The sequence below is a fragment of the Heterodontus francisci genome, chromosome 1 (genome assembly GCF_036365525.1).
Source record: "Heterodontus francisci isolate sHetFra1 chromosome 1, sHetFra1.hap1, whole genome shotgun sequence".
Lineage (NCBI taxonomy): Eukaryota > Metazoa > Chordata > Chondrichthyes > Heterodontiformes > Heterodontidae > Heterodontus > Heterodontus francisci.
In genome coordinates this window covers 170,827,919-170,843,791 of record NC_090371.1, presented here as the reverse complement: position 1 = coordinate 170,843,791, position 15,873 = coordinate 170,827,919, and the positions used below count along the sequence as shown (strand labels likewise).

The window sequence follows — 15,873 nt, the reverse complement described above, 5'->3', positions numbered from 1 at the left end:
TAGCTGAGGCATAGAATATAAGGGCAGGGAGGTTATGCTAGAACTGTATAAGACACCACTTGGGCCACAACTAGAGTACTGTGTACAGTTTTGGTCCCCACATTACAGGAAGGATGTGATTGCGCTAGAGAGCATACAGAGGAAATTTACGAGGATTTTGCCAGGACTGGAAAAGTTTAGCTATGAGCATAGATTGATTGGCTAAGCCGGTTTTTTTTGGAATAGAGGAAACTCAAGATAGATTTAGTTGAGGTGAATAAAATTATGAGGGGCCTAAATAGTGTGGATAGGAAGGACCTTTTTCCCTTAGCAGAGAGATCAAAAACTAGGGGGCAAAGATTCACAGTAATTGGCAGCAGGATTAGAGGAGAGTTGAGGAGTAATTTTTTCACCCAGAGGGTGGTGGGGGTTTGGAACTCAGTCTGAACGGTGGCGGAGGCAGAAACCTTCATCCCATTTAAAAATTACTTGGATGTGCACTTGAAGTGCTGTAAAGGACTACAGACCAAATGCTGGAAAGTGGGGTTAGACTGGATCGCTCTTTTTCAGTCGGTACAGATACAATGGGCCAAATGGCCTCCTTCTATACCATAAATTTCCTATGTTTCTCTGTTTCCTAATACCTTTATTATTTTATATACTATTCTCAGTCCCCTACCGTCTTGTTCTTCCATGTTTTTTGCTGCCTGCTTGTTGTTATATTACCTTAGCCTCATTCCAGACTCTACACCACTGTATGGCTGTCTCTAACCATTGCCCACACTTGTCTCCATTCCTTCAACATTTGAAGATACCCTCCCTTCTATATTGCCCTGTTTCCCAGTATTTACTTCCTGTCACCCACACCACCCAGCTACATTTCTCCAAGGGATGAAAATATTCTTTCAAAACTCCTTGTCACCTTCAAATCCACCTCTTGCTGTATTGGCTTTCTCTCTGCTCCTCCCTTGGTTGCTCAGTTCAGTTTTCACCCACCTTCTCTCTGTATATCCCAATTACAACAGCAAGTTTAATATATTTTCTTACTGTTTATTTCTTTTCACACGCTACAAACCACCCAACTGCACGATCATCTTCTTTCCTCATTTCCATTTATTTGTTTCCAGTTCCATCTATCTCTCTCCATTTTTTAATTTCCATCCTCTTGCCTGTTTTGTCACTTTCCCCCATTTATTTCTAGCTAATTCCATCACTCTCCATTCAATTTCTGTCAAGCCCATTTTGCTGCACTCAATTATTTTACACTGCAACTTTTACCTCTCGCCATTTCTACAATGCTCCCAGCCACTCTTTCACAGTCCACTAACTATCCAAGTATTCACTGCCCACCTTATAACTGTTCATTTCTCCCAACTATCCACCCTCCCTCAAATGCCGACTCACCACCATCCAGAATGCTAAAGCTCTCAAATGACCACTTCCTATTTTTCACCTGTTTCAACTACCCGATGCCCTCCATACATACTACCGTCCTCTTAAATGCTGACTAATCCCTCCATAATACTCAATTCCCCAATCACCAACTCATTTATTTTTGACCCCAAACATTGTTTATAAAAAGTGATTTGTATTTGACTACCACGTAGTCTTGTTCAGCCAGGTTAAGTTGGATTTTCTGGATTGTGCAGTACTCTTCTCAGCAGTGCTACTCTATGATTACTACTAACAAAGGTGTGCTCAGCAAAGTGCGCCAACCATGCCAATTCTTCCATCTCAACCTTGCTGGAAAGCCCCAATATGGGAACAGGCACTCACTCAATCTCGCACCCTGAGAAAAAAAAATTGACCTCACTTTCATTTGTGGCATGCCACTCTCTAGGTGGTGAGAATTCTATTTAAATGTAAATTCTTGTTCAGATTTCCTGTAACAATCTAAAACTATATATATAAAATTCTAGACCACCTTTTTGAAAGGAAGGCCCACCTGAGTCACAGCAATAGATACTAAGTATCTTCTAAGGTGCCAAAGCTGTTCAGATGCATAAATGCTCCTCTTTCAGCAAAAAGTAAATCATTAGCATGACACAAAAAGCTGCAGCGAACTGTTGGATAGTTTTAAGAAACTATCAGCTTAAAAAAATAACATTTTATCATTCTCTAGCTTTCAACGTTCATTTTAATTTGTGTACTTAGAATCACACAGCGCAGAAGGTAGCCATTTGGCCCATCATGTTTGTGCTGGCTCTTTGAAAAAACTGCCCAATTAGTCCCATACCCCTGGTCTTTCCCCATAGTCCTGCAAATTTTTCCCCGTCAAGTATTTATCCAATTCCTTTTGAACATTATTATTGAATCTGCTTCCATCACCAATTTAGGCAATGCGTTCCAAATCATCACACATCGCATACATTTTTTTCCCTTCTGTTGCCTTTTTTTGCTATTTACCTTTAATCTTGTCCCCTCTAGTTATCAACCCTTCTGCTACTGGAAACAGTTTCTCCATATTTACTCTTATCAAAATCCTTCATGATTTTGAACACCTCTATCAAATCTCCCGTTAACCTTCTCTGTTCTAGGAAGAACAACCCCAGTTTCTCTGTCTCCATGTAACTTAAGTCTTTCATCCCAGATTCCATTCTAATAAACCTCCTTAACACCCTCTCCATGGCTTTGACATCCCTCCATTCCAAAAAACAGCCAGCCATTCACTGTTTTCTGTCCAAATTTATTTTGTCATACTTTATCAAATACCTTTTAAAAGTCCATATACACAATATCAACTGCACTACCCTTGCCCATCCTCTCCACTACTTCATCAAAGAACTCAATCAAGTTAGTCAAATATGCTTCAGGAACAACATCTTGTATTACAATTAGATACTTTAAGATCGAGATAGAGTTCAACAATTTCAAATTGTAACCACAGCTCCCATATTTACAGACAGGTGCTGTTGCCATTTAAAGGTCCTCTAGCCACATCTTTTGTTTCTTTACTTGTCCCATTCCCTTTTGCCTTGTCCCTTCACCCTTTTGTCGATTTAAATCACCCCTGCCTTCCACCCCATCACAGACAAAGAACAAAGAAAATTACAGCACAGGAACAGGCCCTTCGGCCCTCCAAGCCTGCGCCGATCCAGATCCTCTATCTAAACATGTCGCCTATTTTCTAAGGGTCTGTATCTCTTTTCTTCCTGCCCATTCATGTATCTGTCTAGATACATCTTAAAAGACGCCATCGTGCCCGCATCTACCACCTCCGCTGGCAACGCGTTTCAGGCACCCACCACCCTCTGCGTAAAGAACTTTCCACGCATATCCCCCCTAAACTTTTCCCCTTTCACTTTATTGGCATGGATAGAAGATTGGTTAGCAAACAAGAAACAGAGAGCAGGCATGAATGGGTCATTTTACAGTTGGCAGGATTTAATAAGTTTAGTTTAGAGATACAGCACTGAAACAGGCCCTTCAGCCCACCGAGTCTGTGCCGACCATCAACCACCCATTTATACTCATCCTACACTAATTCCATATTCCTACCACATCCCCACCTGTCCCTATATTTCCCTACCACCTACCTATACTAGGGGCAATTTATAATGGCCAATTTACCTACCAACCTGCAAGTCTTTTTTGGCTTGTGGGAGGAAACCGGAGCAGCCGGAGAAAACCCACGCAGACACAGGCAGAACTTGCCCCAGGGATCTGTGCTGGGGCCTCAACTTTTTTACAATTTATATAAATGACTTGGATGAAGGGACCGAAGGTATGGTTGCTAAATTTGCCGACGACAGAAAGGTAGGTAGGAAAGTAACTTGCGAAGAGCACATAAGGGGGCTACAAAGGGATATAGACAGGTTAAGCGAGTGGGCAAAGACCTGGAGTATAATAGGGGAAAGTGGGAAATTGTCCACTTTGGCAGGAAGAATTAAAAAAGCAGCACGTTATCAAAATGGTGAGAGATTGCAGAGCTCTGAGACGCAGAGGGATCTGGGTGGTCCGAGTGCACGAATCGCAACAGGTTAGCGTGCGGGTAATTTTTTTTTTACACTTCGTTCCTTACCTGCACGAGTGAATAACGGAGGGTAGGTGAACTGATGGTCGGGTGCGGGGGGAGAAAAAGGAAGGCGCAGGCTTGGAGGGCCGAATGGCCCGTTCCCGTGCTGTTCTTTGTCTCGGGGCGGGTTGGGTCTCATCTGCAGACCCGAGCAGGCGGTTCGTAAGAGGCGACTTGATTGAAACATACAGGATTCTGAAGGGTGGATGTGGAAAGGAATGTTTCCCTTTGTTGGAGAATCTAGAACTCGAAGGGCCGAATGGCATACTCCTGCTAATTCTTGTGTGGTCTGTCTCATCATATAAACAAACAGCCCCAGCAACTTTGTTCAAACTTGTCGTCTCATTTATGTTCCTGCCTGCAACTCGATTCAAACTTGTCGTCGGTCTGCTTCATATGTTATTCCCCCCAGCAACTCCATACAAACTTAGCACCTCCTCTCGTTTACAGTTACGTTTATAAACCCCCAGCACTTCATTCAACCTTGTCGTCCCTTTCATAGAAAACCCCCAGCATCTTATTAAAACTTATCGTCTCATCTATAATGCATTACCCCTAGCACTTTGTTCAAACTTGTCGCCTGTCTCATTATGCGCATGTCACCCCCCCAGCACTTCATTCAACCTCGTCGCCCCTTTCATAGAAAACCCCCAGCATCTTATTAAAACTTATCGTCCTTTCCTTTTGTTCTTTCCTCCCTTCCTCTTTCACTGCCTCTGTACTTGCTTAAAAACTGATACATCTGTAACATTTTCCAGTTCTAATGAAAGGTCACTGAACTGAAACATTGGGTGGGATTTTCATCATGGAGGCGGGAAACAGAAGCTGGATCCGGTTTTGGGTCAGAAACCTGCCTCCATTGGGAAATGGATTCAGGTTCAGATTTTCAAAAGGGTAAGCCCTTAATTGATATAGAGATGGGTTTCTTGTCGGCTTAGAATCAGTGTGGCTGGGAATGGAGGAGGGTCAGATGAAGTGATGGGCTCATGTAGACACCCTGCAAGCGATCCGCCGGTCTGTTTAAATCTAAGTTTCAGGATCCGGGATCCCTGTCCCTTTAAAGACAGGGATCCCGCCTCCATGAGCTGCCAGCTAATCAGAGGGCTGGCAGCTCAGCAATATCGGCAGCGCCACTGGGAGCGGTGGCTACTGCCGGTACTGCAGAGGCCTCAGACCCAGGCCCAGCGCTGGAATCCCGGACCTGAGGTAGGTGAGGTGGGGTTGCCAGGGCAAGTTCGGAATGCTCCGGAGAGAGGGGTTGTGGGAATGGTTGTGTAGTCCAGAGGCAGTGGGGGGACCGAGGGGTAAACTGGTTCCCAGTGGGGGTCCTCCGTGGGCCAGAGATTGCCTATGGAGGAGGGACCAACCCCCAAGCCAGCAGGGAGGGTGCCCGTGTTACAAGGCGTCCTCCTCCCTGGTGGCAGAGGCCCCCTCCACCCCTGCCGCTGGCAAGATCCCAGTGGTGGCAGGAAGAGGCCCTTAATTGGCCACTTAAGGGCCTCAATTGGCCTCTGGGCAGGAAGACTGTCGTTGGCCTATTCCACCTGAGGATGATCGCTTGGCGACAGGCCCTCTGCCCCCCACACCCCGCCCCCCCCCGCCAAAACTATCTGTCGCAATATTCTGTGCTCCACCTCATCGGGGGAGGGGTCACATAAAATCCCGGCCAATACTCCAGTTGAAGTTGGACCAGTGTTTTATACAGATTCATCATAACTTCCCTGTTTTTGTACTCTATGTCCCCATTTATAAAGCCCAGGATCCCATTTGCTTTATTAACTGCTTTCTCAACCTGCGCTGCAACCTTCAGTGATTTATGCACATATACCTCCAGCTCTAGCACACACTTTAGAATTGTACCCTTTATTTTATATTGTCTCTCTTTGTTCTTCGTACCAAAATGAATCACTTCACACTTTTCTGCATTAAATTTAATCTGCGACTTGTCTGCCCATTCCATCAGCCTGTCAATACCCACTTGAAGTTTATCACTATCCTCCTCATAGTTCACAGTACTTCCAAGTTTATTTTCATCCACAAATTTTGAAATTGTGCCTTGTACACCCAAGTCTAGATCATTAATATATATCAAGAAAAGCAGGGGTCCCAACACTGACCTTTGGGGAAACCCACTATATACCTTCCTCCAGTCCGAAAAACAAACGTTCACATCTACTTTGTTTCCTGTCACTCAGCCAATTTCGTATCCATGCTGCAACTGTTCCTTAAATTCCATGGGCTTTAACTTTGCTGACAAGCCTGTTATGTGGCACTTTATCAAATGCCTTTTGGAAATCCACAAACACCTCATCAAATGCATTACCCTCATCAGTCCTCTTTGTTACCTCATAAAAAAACTAGTTAGTTAAAACTATTTGCCCTGAACAAATCTGTGCTGGCTTTCCTTAATTAATCCACATTTGTCCAAGTTTAATAACTTGCTTAAGTTATTAAATTTGTCCCAAATTATCATTTCTAAAAACTTTTCCACTACCGAGGTTAAACTGACTGGCCTGTAGTTGCTGGTCTTGTCCTTACACCCTTTTTTGAACAAGGATGTAACATTTGCAATTCTACAGTCCTCTGGCATCACACCTGTATCTAAAGGAGGTTTGGAAGATTATGGCGACTGCCTCCACAATTTCCACCCTTACTTCCCTCAGTATCCTTGGATGCATCTCATCCGGTCCTGATGACTTACCAAATTTAAGTACAGCCAGCCTATTTAATACTTCCTCTTTATCAATTTTTAGCCCATCCAGTGTCTCAACAACCTCCTCTTTCACTATAACTTTGGCAGCATCTTCTTCCTTGGTAAAGACAGATGCAAAGTACACATTTAGTACCTCAGCCATGCCCTCTGCCTCCATGCGTAAATCACCTTTGAGGTTTCTAATCGGCCCCACTCCTCCTTTTACCACCTTTTTACTATTTATGTGCCTATAGAAGGCTTTTAGAATCCCTTTTATGTTAGCCACAAGTCTCTTCTCATACTCCCTCTTTGAGTCTTTTGTTTTTTCACTTCCCCTTTGAACCTTCTATATTCAACCAGGTTCTCACTTGTATTATCCATCTGTTATATGCACCCTTTTCCTGCTTCACCTTCCTTTCTATCTCTTTTGTCATCCAGGGAGCACTGAATCTGTTTGTTCTATCTTTCCCCCTTGTGGGAATGTACCTTAACTGTACCCGAGCTATCTCCTCTTGAAAAACAGCCCATTGTTCAGTTACAGCTTTGCTTCTCAATCTTTGATTCCAATTTGCTTGGGCCAGATCCATTCTCATTCCATTGAAGTTGGCCCTCCCCCAATTAATTATCATTACTCTGGATTGCTCTTTGTCTTTTTCCACAGCTAACCTATACCTTATGATGCTATGGTCACTGTCCCCGAACTGTTCCCCTTCTGTCACTTGATTCACTTGACCCACATCATTCCCCAGAACCAGATCCAGTGATGCCTCCTTCCTTGTGGATTGGAAAATTCTCCTGAACACACTCGAGAAATACTTGCTCCTCGCTGGCTTTTACACTATTACTATCCCAGTTTACATTAGGATAATTAAAGTCCTCCATTATAACTATTCTATAATTCTTGCACCTCTCTGTAATTTCCTTGCACATTTGTTCCTTTATATCCTTCCCACTAGTTGGTGGCCTATAGAATACACCCAGCAATGTAATGGTAGCTTAATTGTTTCTAAGCTCCAACCAAATAGATTCTGTCCTTGACATCTTTTCTCTCCAGCACTGTAATATTCTCCCCAATCAATACAGCTACCACTCCTCCTTTCCTTCTTTCCCTATCTTTTCTGAACACCTTGTATTCAGGAATATTTAGTACCCAATTCTACCCTTCTTTGAGCCAGGTCTCCGTTATCGCCACAACATCATATTTCCACATGGCTATCTGCACCTGCAGTTCTCTCAACCTTATTTATCACACTCCGCACATTCACATACATGCGCAGTAAAGCTGAATTAGACCTTATTACATTCCCTCTTACAATTACCCCACCTAATGCCTTACTATTTTCTACCCTAGTACTATCTGTCTCTCCCAATTCTCTGTGCACTTGGGTTTTCCTATCAAAATTTACCTCCTGGTTCCCACATTCCTACCAAGTTAGTTTAAACCCTCCTGAACAGCATGAGCAAATTGCCCTGCAAGGACAATATATGATTGCTATTTCCCAAATGCTCTCCCACTGAAACATGCCCCACTTTATTCACCAGAACTAGATCCAGCATTACTTCCATCCTTGTTGGGCTGGAAAAAAACTGATCAAGAAAATTCTCTTGTACGCTTACATACATTTCAGGAATTCTTCCCCCCCTTTACCCTTTACACTGTTACTTTCCCAGTCTATATTAGGATAATTGAAGTCCTCCATCATTACTATAGTTGCATCTTTGTGCAATTTGCCTGCAAGTGTGTTCCTCTATCTCCTTCCCACTATTTGGTGGTCTAAAATTTGGTCTTCTTTTTTCTGTCTTCAATGAAGAGTGCAGGAGGACATGTCAAGAGCAGCACCAGGCATATCTCAAAATGAGGTGTCAACCTGGTGAAGCTACAACCCAAGATTACTTGCGTGCCAAACATCACAAGCAGCATGCGAAAGACAGAGCTAAGCGATCCCATAACCAACGGATCAGATCAAAATTATGCAGTCCTGCATATCCAGTCATGAATGGTGGTGGACAATTAAACAACTAACTGGTGGAGGTGGCTCCACAAATATCCCCATCTTCAATGATGGGGAGCCCAGCACAAGGCTGAAGTATCTGCAGCAATCTTCAGCCAGAAGTGCCGAGTGGATGATCCATCTCGGTATCCTCCTGAAATCCCCAGCATCACAGATGTCAGTCTTCAGCCAATTCGATTCACTTTGCGTGACATCAAGAAACGACTGAAGGCACTGGATACTGCAAAGGCTATGGGCCCTGACAACATTCTGGCAATAGTATTGAAGACCTGTACTCCAGAACATGCACGCCCCTAGCCAAACTGTTCCAGTACAGCTACAACACTGGCATCTATCCGGCAATGTGGAAAATTGCCCAGTTAAGTCCTGTACACATAAAGCAGCACAATTCCAACCCGGCCAGTTACTGCCCCATAGGTCTACCATCAATCATCAGTAAAGTGATGGAAGATGTCGTTGACAGTGCTATCAAGCGGCACTTGCTGGGCAATAACCTGCTCAATGATACTCAGTTTGGGTTCTGCCAGGGGCACTCAGCTCCTGACCTCATTACAGCCTTGGTTCAAACAGGGACAAAAGAGCTGACTTCAAGAAGTGAGGTGAGAGTGACTGCCCTTGACATCAAGACAGTATTTGACCAAATATGGCATCAAGGAGCCCGCGCAAAGCTGGAGTGAATGCAAATCAGGGGGAAAACTCTCCACTGGTTGGAGTCATACCTAGTGCAAAGGAAGATGGTTGTGGTTTTTGGAGGTCAATCATCTGAGCTCCAGGACATCACTGCAGGAGTTCCTCAGGGTAGTGTCCTCGGCCCAACCATCTTCAGCTGCTTCATCAATGACCTTCCTTCAATCATAAAGTCAGAAGTGGGGAAGTTCGCTGATGATTGCACAATGTTCAGCACCATTCGTGACTCCTCAGATACTGAAGTAGTCCATGTAGGAATACAGCAAGACCTGGGCAATATCCAGGCTTGGGCTGATAAGTGGCAAGGAACATTCGTGTCATACAAGTGCCAGGCAATGACCATCTCCAACATGAAAGAATCTAACCATCTCCCCTTGACATTCAATGGTATTACGATCACTGAATTTCCCACTATCAACATCCTGGGGGTTGCCATTGACCAGAAACTGAACTGGAGTAGCCATATAAATACTGTGACTACAACAGCAGGTCAGAGGCTAGGAATCCTGCGGTGAGTAACACACCTGCTAATTCCCCAAACCTGTCCACCATCTACAAAGCACAAGTCAGGAGTGTGATGCAATACTGTCCACTTGCCTGGATGGGTGCAGCTCCAACAACACTCAAGAAGCTCGAAACCATCCAGGACAAAGCAGCCCACTTGATTGGCACCCCATCCACAAACATTCACTCCCTCCACCACCGATGCACAGTGGCAACAGTGTGTACCATCTACAAGATGCACTGCAGCAATGCACCAAGGCTCCTTAGACAGCACCTTCCAAACCTGCAACCTCTACCAACTAGAAGGACAAGGGCAGCAGATGCATGGGAACACCAGCACCTGCAAGTTCCCCTCCAAGCCACACACCATCCTGACTTGGAACTACATCGCCGTTCCTTCGCTTTCGCTGGGTCAAAATCCTTGAACTCCCTTCCTAATGGCACTGTTGGTGTACCCATCCCACATGGACTGCAGCGGTTCAAGAAGGCAGCTCACCACCACCTTCTCAAGGGCAACTAGGGATGAGCAATAAATGCTGGCCTAGCCAGCAATGCCCACATCCCAAGAATGAATTTTTAAAAAATCCTCACCCCCCTCTTCAAACATCATTCAGTTAAATAGTGTGTAGTTTTAAAATTTAATTCACTGTCTTAGTTTTTCGCCAAAATATTTTATAGGTGTTTGTATCTAACAATGGTAGGTTCTGAAGCCAGTGAAATTATTAAATGTATCCTCTCCAACCTATAACCATATTATAAAATTACTGTATACACCAGCTACTTTATGCCATCACAGGATCAGTAAAACAAGAAGGAATGCACTAAATACAATGTTGATGTATTCTTGGATACACAAACTTAACAGTATTTATAAATCTGATCCTGCACACACAAAAAAAAGCAACAGAAGGATTTAGTTTTATTTTTCATTCACTTCAAGTGTCTAAATAGGGTAGAGGATTAAAAGGATCAGGCGATGCAGTTATATAAATTGCTAACAGTAGCCACACAGGTTAATAAGACCATTAAAAAAACAAAAAGCACAGGGGTTCATTTCTAGGCGGATAGAATTGAAAAGCAGAGAAGTTATGTTATACATATATCGAACTTTGGTTAGACCGCACTTGGCGTTTTGTGCACTGTTGTGGGCCATTATTTTCAGTTGCCCGTGACAGCGAAACAGGAGTGTCGGTGCACTTTGAAATCTGTGCTCCCGGATGTCATGTCAGTGTCCCAACGCCTCTGGGACACACCAGTATTTTCAAAGCGAGGGCTGGGGATGTGGTGGGGCTGGCAGGGACGGGGTTGGAGCCAGGAACCCACTCACCTCCAACTAATAGCCTGTTAAGCTCCTTGAGTGGTTTGTAACGGGCTGGAGAGGACTAGAAAGCTATTTTCAATTCGCAAGTCGCCAAACCCGAACAGTCTGGTACACGTTAGTGCACAGCTGTCGGGTTCATTGTGGGGAGCAATTAAGTAATTTTTTTATGAGGAATTTCTTTGCTATTAGGGGCTTTAGTGTGAGATTGGGCAAAGTACCTTATAGTTGGCCATTTGGTTACTTTTCTGCGCAGTGAGGCTGCTGGCCCTCCAAGGTCTTGCTTCCTCTCTTCTGCAAGGCAGGCCCCGTCATGGTTGCCGTCTGCCTTTGTCGATTGTGCTCAATAGGCAGCTCCTGCCTCCTGGCAGAATTCGGTGCCACTAATTGGACACTGTGCTCGCCACCGGCCCAATCAGGGTATCTACATTTGAAGATTGCATCACATGAGCGACGCAGATGTGGGGTGGGACACAGAAATTACTCGGGTTCTTGATCCTGGATTGAAAATCAAGCCTCCATACTATACTCTACTCTATACTATAAAAAGGATATAAAGGCACTGGAGAAGGTGCAAAAAAAATTTACAAGAAGGTTATATCTATCAGGAAAGATTTAGCAGGTTGGGGTTCTTTTATCTAGAAAAGAGAAGACTGAGGGGTGACCGGATAGAGGTCTTGATTTTGAAAGTGTTTAATAGGATAGACATAGAGAAAATATTTCCACTGATGGGGAGTCCAAAACTAGGGGACATAAATATAAAAGACAGTCACTAATAAATCTAATAGGAAAGTCAGGAGCAACTTCTTTACACAGAGAGTGGTTAGAATATGGAACTCGTTAACACATGAAATAGTTGACAGGAATAGCATAGATGCATTTAAGGGGAAGCTAGTTATACAGATGAGGGAGAAAGGAATTGCAGGTTATGCTGATAAGGTTAGATGAAGAGGGTTGGGAGGAGGCTCCTGTGGAGCATAAACAGGTTGACCCGAATGGCCTGTTTCTGGCTGTACATTCTTTCTAATGTTTAGTTTAGTTTAGAGATACGGCACTGAAACAGGCCCTTCGGCCCACTGTGTCTGTGCCGACCATCAACCACCCATTTTTACTAATCCTACACTAATTCCATATTCCTACCACATCCCCACCTGTCCCTATATTTCCCTACTTCCTACCTATACTAGGGGCAATTTATAATGGCCAATTAACATTTCAACCAGCAAGTTTTTGGCATGTGGGAGGAAACCGGAGCACCCGGAGGAAACCCACGCAGACACAGAGAGAACTTGCAAACTCCACACAGGCAGTACCCAGAATTGAACCCGGGTCGCTGGAGCTGTGAGGCTGCGGTGCTAACCACTGACCTTTAACTCTTGTATCTTCTGCTTTTGGCAATCCACTTCCTTCTGAAGTTGTTTTCTTTCAAGGTGCAGTGCCTCTTGAGCACAACTCTGTTGTGATGTCATTTCAGAAATGTTTTCCATTTCTTGTCGTAGAGTGGTAAGTATCGTGCTTTTTTCATTAAGCTCCATTTTCAGTGAATCATTATCACTCTGCATTTTCTTTAAGTGTGTAACAGCTTCTTCAAACTGATCACAAATGGTCTCTTCTGCTATTTTCATCCTATGGATTTTTTGGCACTTATCTTCAATTTCAAGTTGCAATTTACTTTTCTCTATGGCTTCATTTTCCAAACTTTTTTCTTTTTCTTTAATTGATTCTCGCAGCTGACAGATGGTTGTTTCATTTTGGTCCAGTTGCTGTTTCTTCTTATTAAGCTCCTCTCCAATTTTACAAAGCTGCTCCCTACAGTTCTCATATTGATTCATTAAGGTCTTGACTTTTTCTTGGTCTTCATGCCTTTGCTGCTCTGCCGATACCTTCGGTTGAACATGGAAAAAACATGTTAAGACTATTTAAAAGAATTTTTATTCTAAAAGAATCCTATTCATTTCAACCTTACAGTATGGACCATGGTCTTTTTCCAAATTTTTCAATGCATCAAAAAAGCCCTGGTAAATTTTGAAGCAAATGCTTCTATTCATTACCCAAACATTCTCAGTATTTGCCAACATAAGTGGCAAAGCTGGAGATAAACTATCCTGGCATGGTAGAGACTGATGTTTCTCTCTGGCCACTGGGGATGCTGTTCAAAAATCAGTCCCGAACTGCATTCACAAAATTAGTCCTTCGGATTTCTACTCCCTGCGATGTTTCTGCTTTGAGATTTAGATCGCCAACCCTACACTTGAAGAATGCCTTATGATTTGAGGAAATACTTTCCAATCTTTTATGTCTTTCATCAAAACCCCTTGGAAATAATAGAGAAAAACTTTATAATCTTCCACATTTAGAAGGAACAAAGATGCACTTAAAGGCCCCATAACAGAATTTGAACCAAGGGCATGTATAGTAGAGGACCACTTACTTAAAGCAAAAAATAACACTTCCAGGCAAGAGATTATGTGAGTGAGTGCTCCAAATTCAACCTCTTGACTTGGTCTTCTGCCATAGATTGGTTTTGTTATGTGAAATTCACCTAAAACACATGACAGATGCTCCAGTGTCCTAGACCCAACCATCTTTAGCTGCTTCTGCAATTGTTTTTCCTCTATCATAAAGTCAGAAATGGGGATGTTCACTGATGATTGCACAGTGTTCAGTTCCATTTACAACTCATCAGATAATGAAGCAGTCCAAGCCCTTATGCAGTAAAACCTGGACAGCATTCAAGCTTGGGTTGATAACTGGCAAGCAACACATTCACGCCACACAAGACAGAATCTATCCATCTTCCCTTGACATTTAACCTTGACATTATCATTGCTGAATCCCCTACCATCAACATCCAGGAGGTCATGTTGACCAGAATTTTAACTGGACCAGCCACATAAATACTGTGGCTACAAGAGCAGGTCAGAAGCTTGGAATTTTGTGACAAGTAACTCACCTCCTGACTCCCCAAAGCCTACCCACCATCTACCAGGTACAAGTCAAGGGCATGATGGAATATTCTCCACTTGCCTGGATGAGTGCCGCTCCAACAACACTCAAGAAGCTCGACACCATCCAGGACAAAGCAGCCCACTTTACTGGCACCCTATCCATCACCTTTAAACATTCACTCCCATCACCACTGACACACCGTGGCTGCAGTGTGTACTATCTATAAGATGCAGAGCAGCTTGCTAAGGGCTCTTCAACAACACCTTCCAAACCTTTCACCACCTAAAAGGACAAGGGAAGCAGAGGAGTGCTGAAGGCAGAGTAGGCTGGATATATCACCTCAGAGGGGAATGCACATGAAGGACGCTGAAAGCAACAGCAAGTTCACCAGGTGAACTGCAGTTACCAAGGCTGGTCTCAGGTGAGTTCAGCCTTGTTCAAAAAAGGGGAGCTTTAAAAAAAAATTAAACTCAAAGAAAGTGCATCAAAATACAGGTTCGCCCAGGTATTGTGAGTTCCGATGAAGGGTCACTGACCCAAAACGTTAACTCTGCTTCTCTTTTCACAGATGCTGCCGACCTGCTGAGTGGTTCCAGCATTTCTTGTTTTTATTTATTGTGAGTATTTAATTGGATTATAATTTAGATGGAGTGGAGGTCCATGATTACTAATCCATTTGAAAAGGGGTTCCTCAATCAAAGAAGTTTGAGAACCATTTCACTAGCTAACCTGACATTGCAACTGATGCTGGTACTGCTCCTTCAGAGAGTTTATCACACTATTCAGCCGCTGAATTTCCTGATTTTTGCATTCCAATTCTTGCTCCAAGCTTTCAACAGAGATACTATTACTTGTGTCATGTTCCCACAGCTTCTGGTTTTGTTCTTTTGCCACTTTGAGGTCCTCTTCAATCTTACAATAGTCAGCCTGTAAGTCAAACATATAAAATTGACTAGAAATTGAGAAACACATCTGCTTACCCAAAACAAATGATTTAGATAGTGTTTTGGAGTTTGGGGAAGGGAGGAGATAAGGGCACGCTGTGCTGAATATGCAAGAAATTGCAGTTGGAAAGGCTACATAAACATGTCGCTGATGCACAGATGCAACACCTTTCTTTCTTCCCTCCTCATCCCTCAACCTGACTAAGAGGTCAGGCTTTGCCTGCCAGACCACTTCCTCCTTCTCCAATAAAAGTTAAACTGGAGCCACAGGATGGGCTTTGCAGTATCAAAAAGCCATCAAACAGAAAAAAGAGCAGACTGTCTTGGGAGCAAAAGTCAGACAGCTCTCACTTTTGTGGAGGCTGATATGCCCAGTGAGATGGGATGCAATGGCTGCAAGAAGGCGGCAAGTGGGCCCCACTGCACAAAGAGGGGGAGGGGTCACAGACCAGGGAAGCAGTAAAGAATTCCTTTTTTTGGATTTTGTGGGGGAACAATGCATGGGATCCAGGGTGGGCCTCGGGTAACATCCCTTCTCCTTTATCCACTGCTGCTGTTCTAGATCCCTGAGTCACTGGCAATAGTCTGTTTCTATCTACTCTGTCTCATTCCTTCATTATTTTAAACACCTCTAACAAACCATCCACTAGTCTTAGTTTTAATAAAAACTGCCCTAATGTATCCAAGTCTTTTTCTGTATTTATAGTTCTTCACACCAGGCAACATCTTAGTGAATTTATGCTATATCCTCTCTATTGCCTTCCTTTAGTGTG

The 15,873-nt window shown here is 43.6% G+C and overlaps 1 protein-coding gene across 8 annotated transcripts in view; it reads right to left on the bottom strand.

Annotated features, from left to right (window-relative positions):
- The window catches only part of LOC137373534 (coiled-coil domain-containing protein 158-like), a 211,813-nt gene that overhangs the window by 62,241 nt on the left and 133,699 nt on the right, over nucleotides 1-15,873 (bottom strand). For 7 of the 8 annotated variants that reach the window (XM_068038425.1, XM_068038434.1, XM_068038455.1 and 4 more), the window contains 2 exons: nucleotides 14,886-15,083; nucleotides 12,575-13,090 (listed from right to left, as the gene is read on the bottom strand). In XM_068038425.1, coding sequence (XP_067894526.1) covers nucleotides 12,575-13,090; nucleotides 14,886-15,083 — 714 coding nt within the window. The remainder of the gene's footprint in view (nucleotides 1-12,574; nucleotides 13,091-14,885; nucleotides 15,084-15,873) is intronic. The other variant, XM_068038464.1, reaches the window with a different exon arrangement.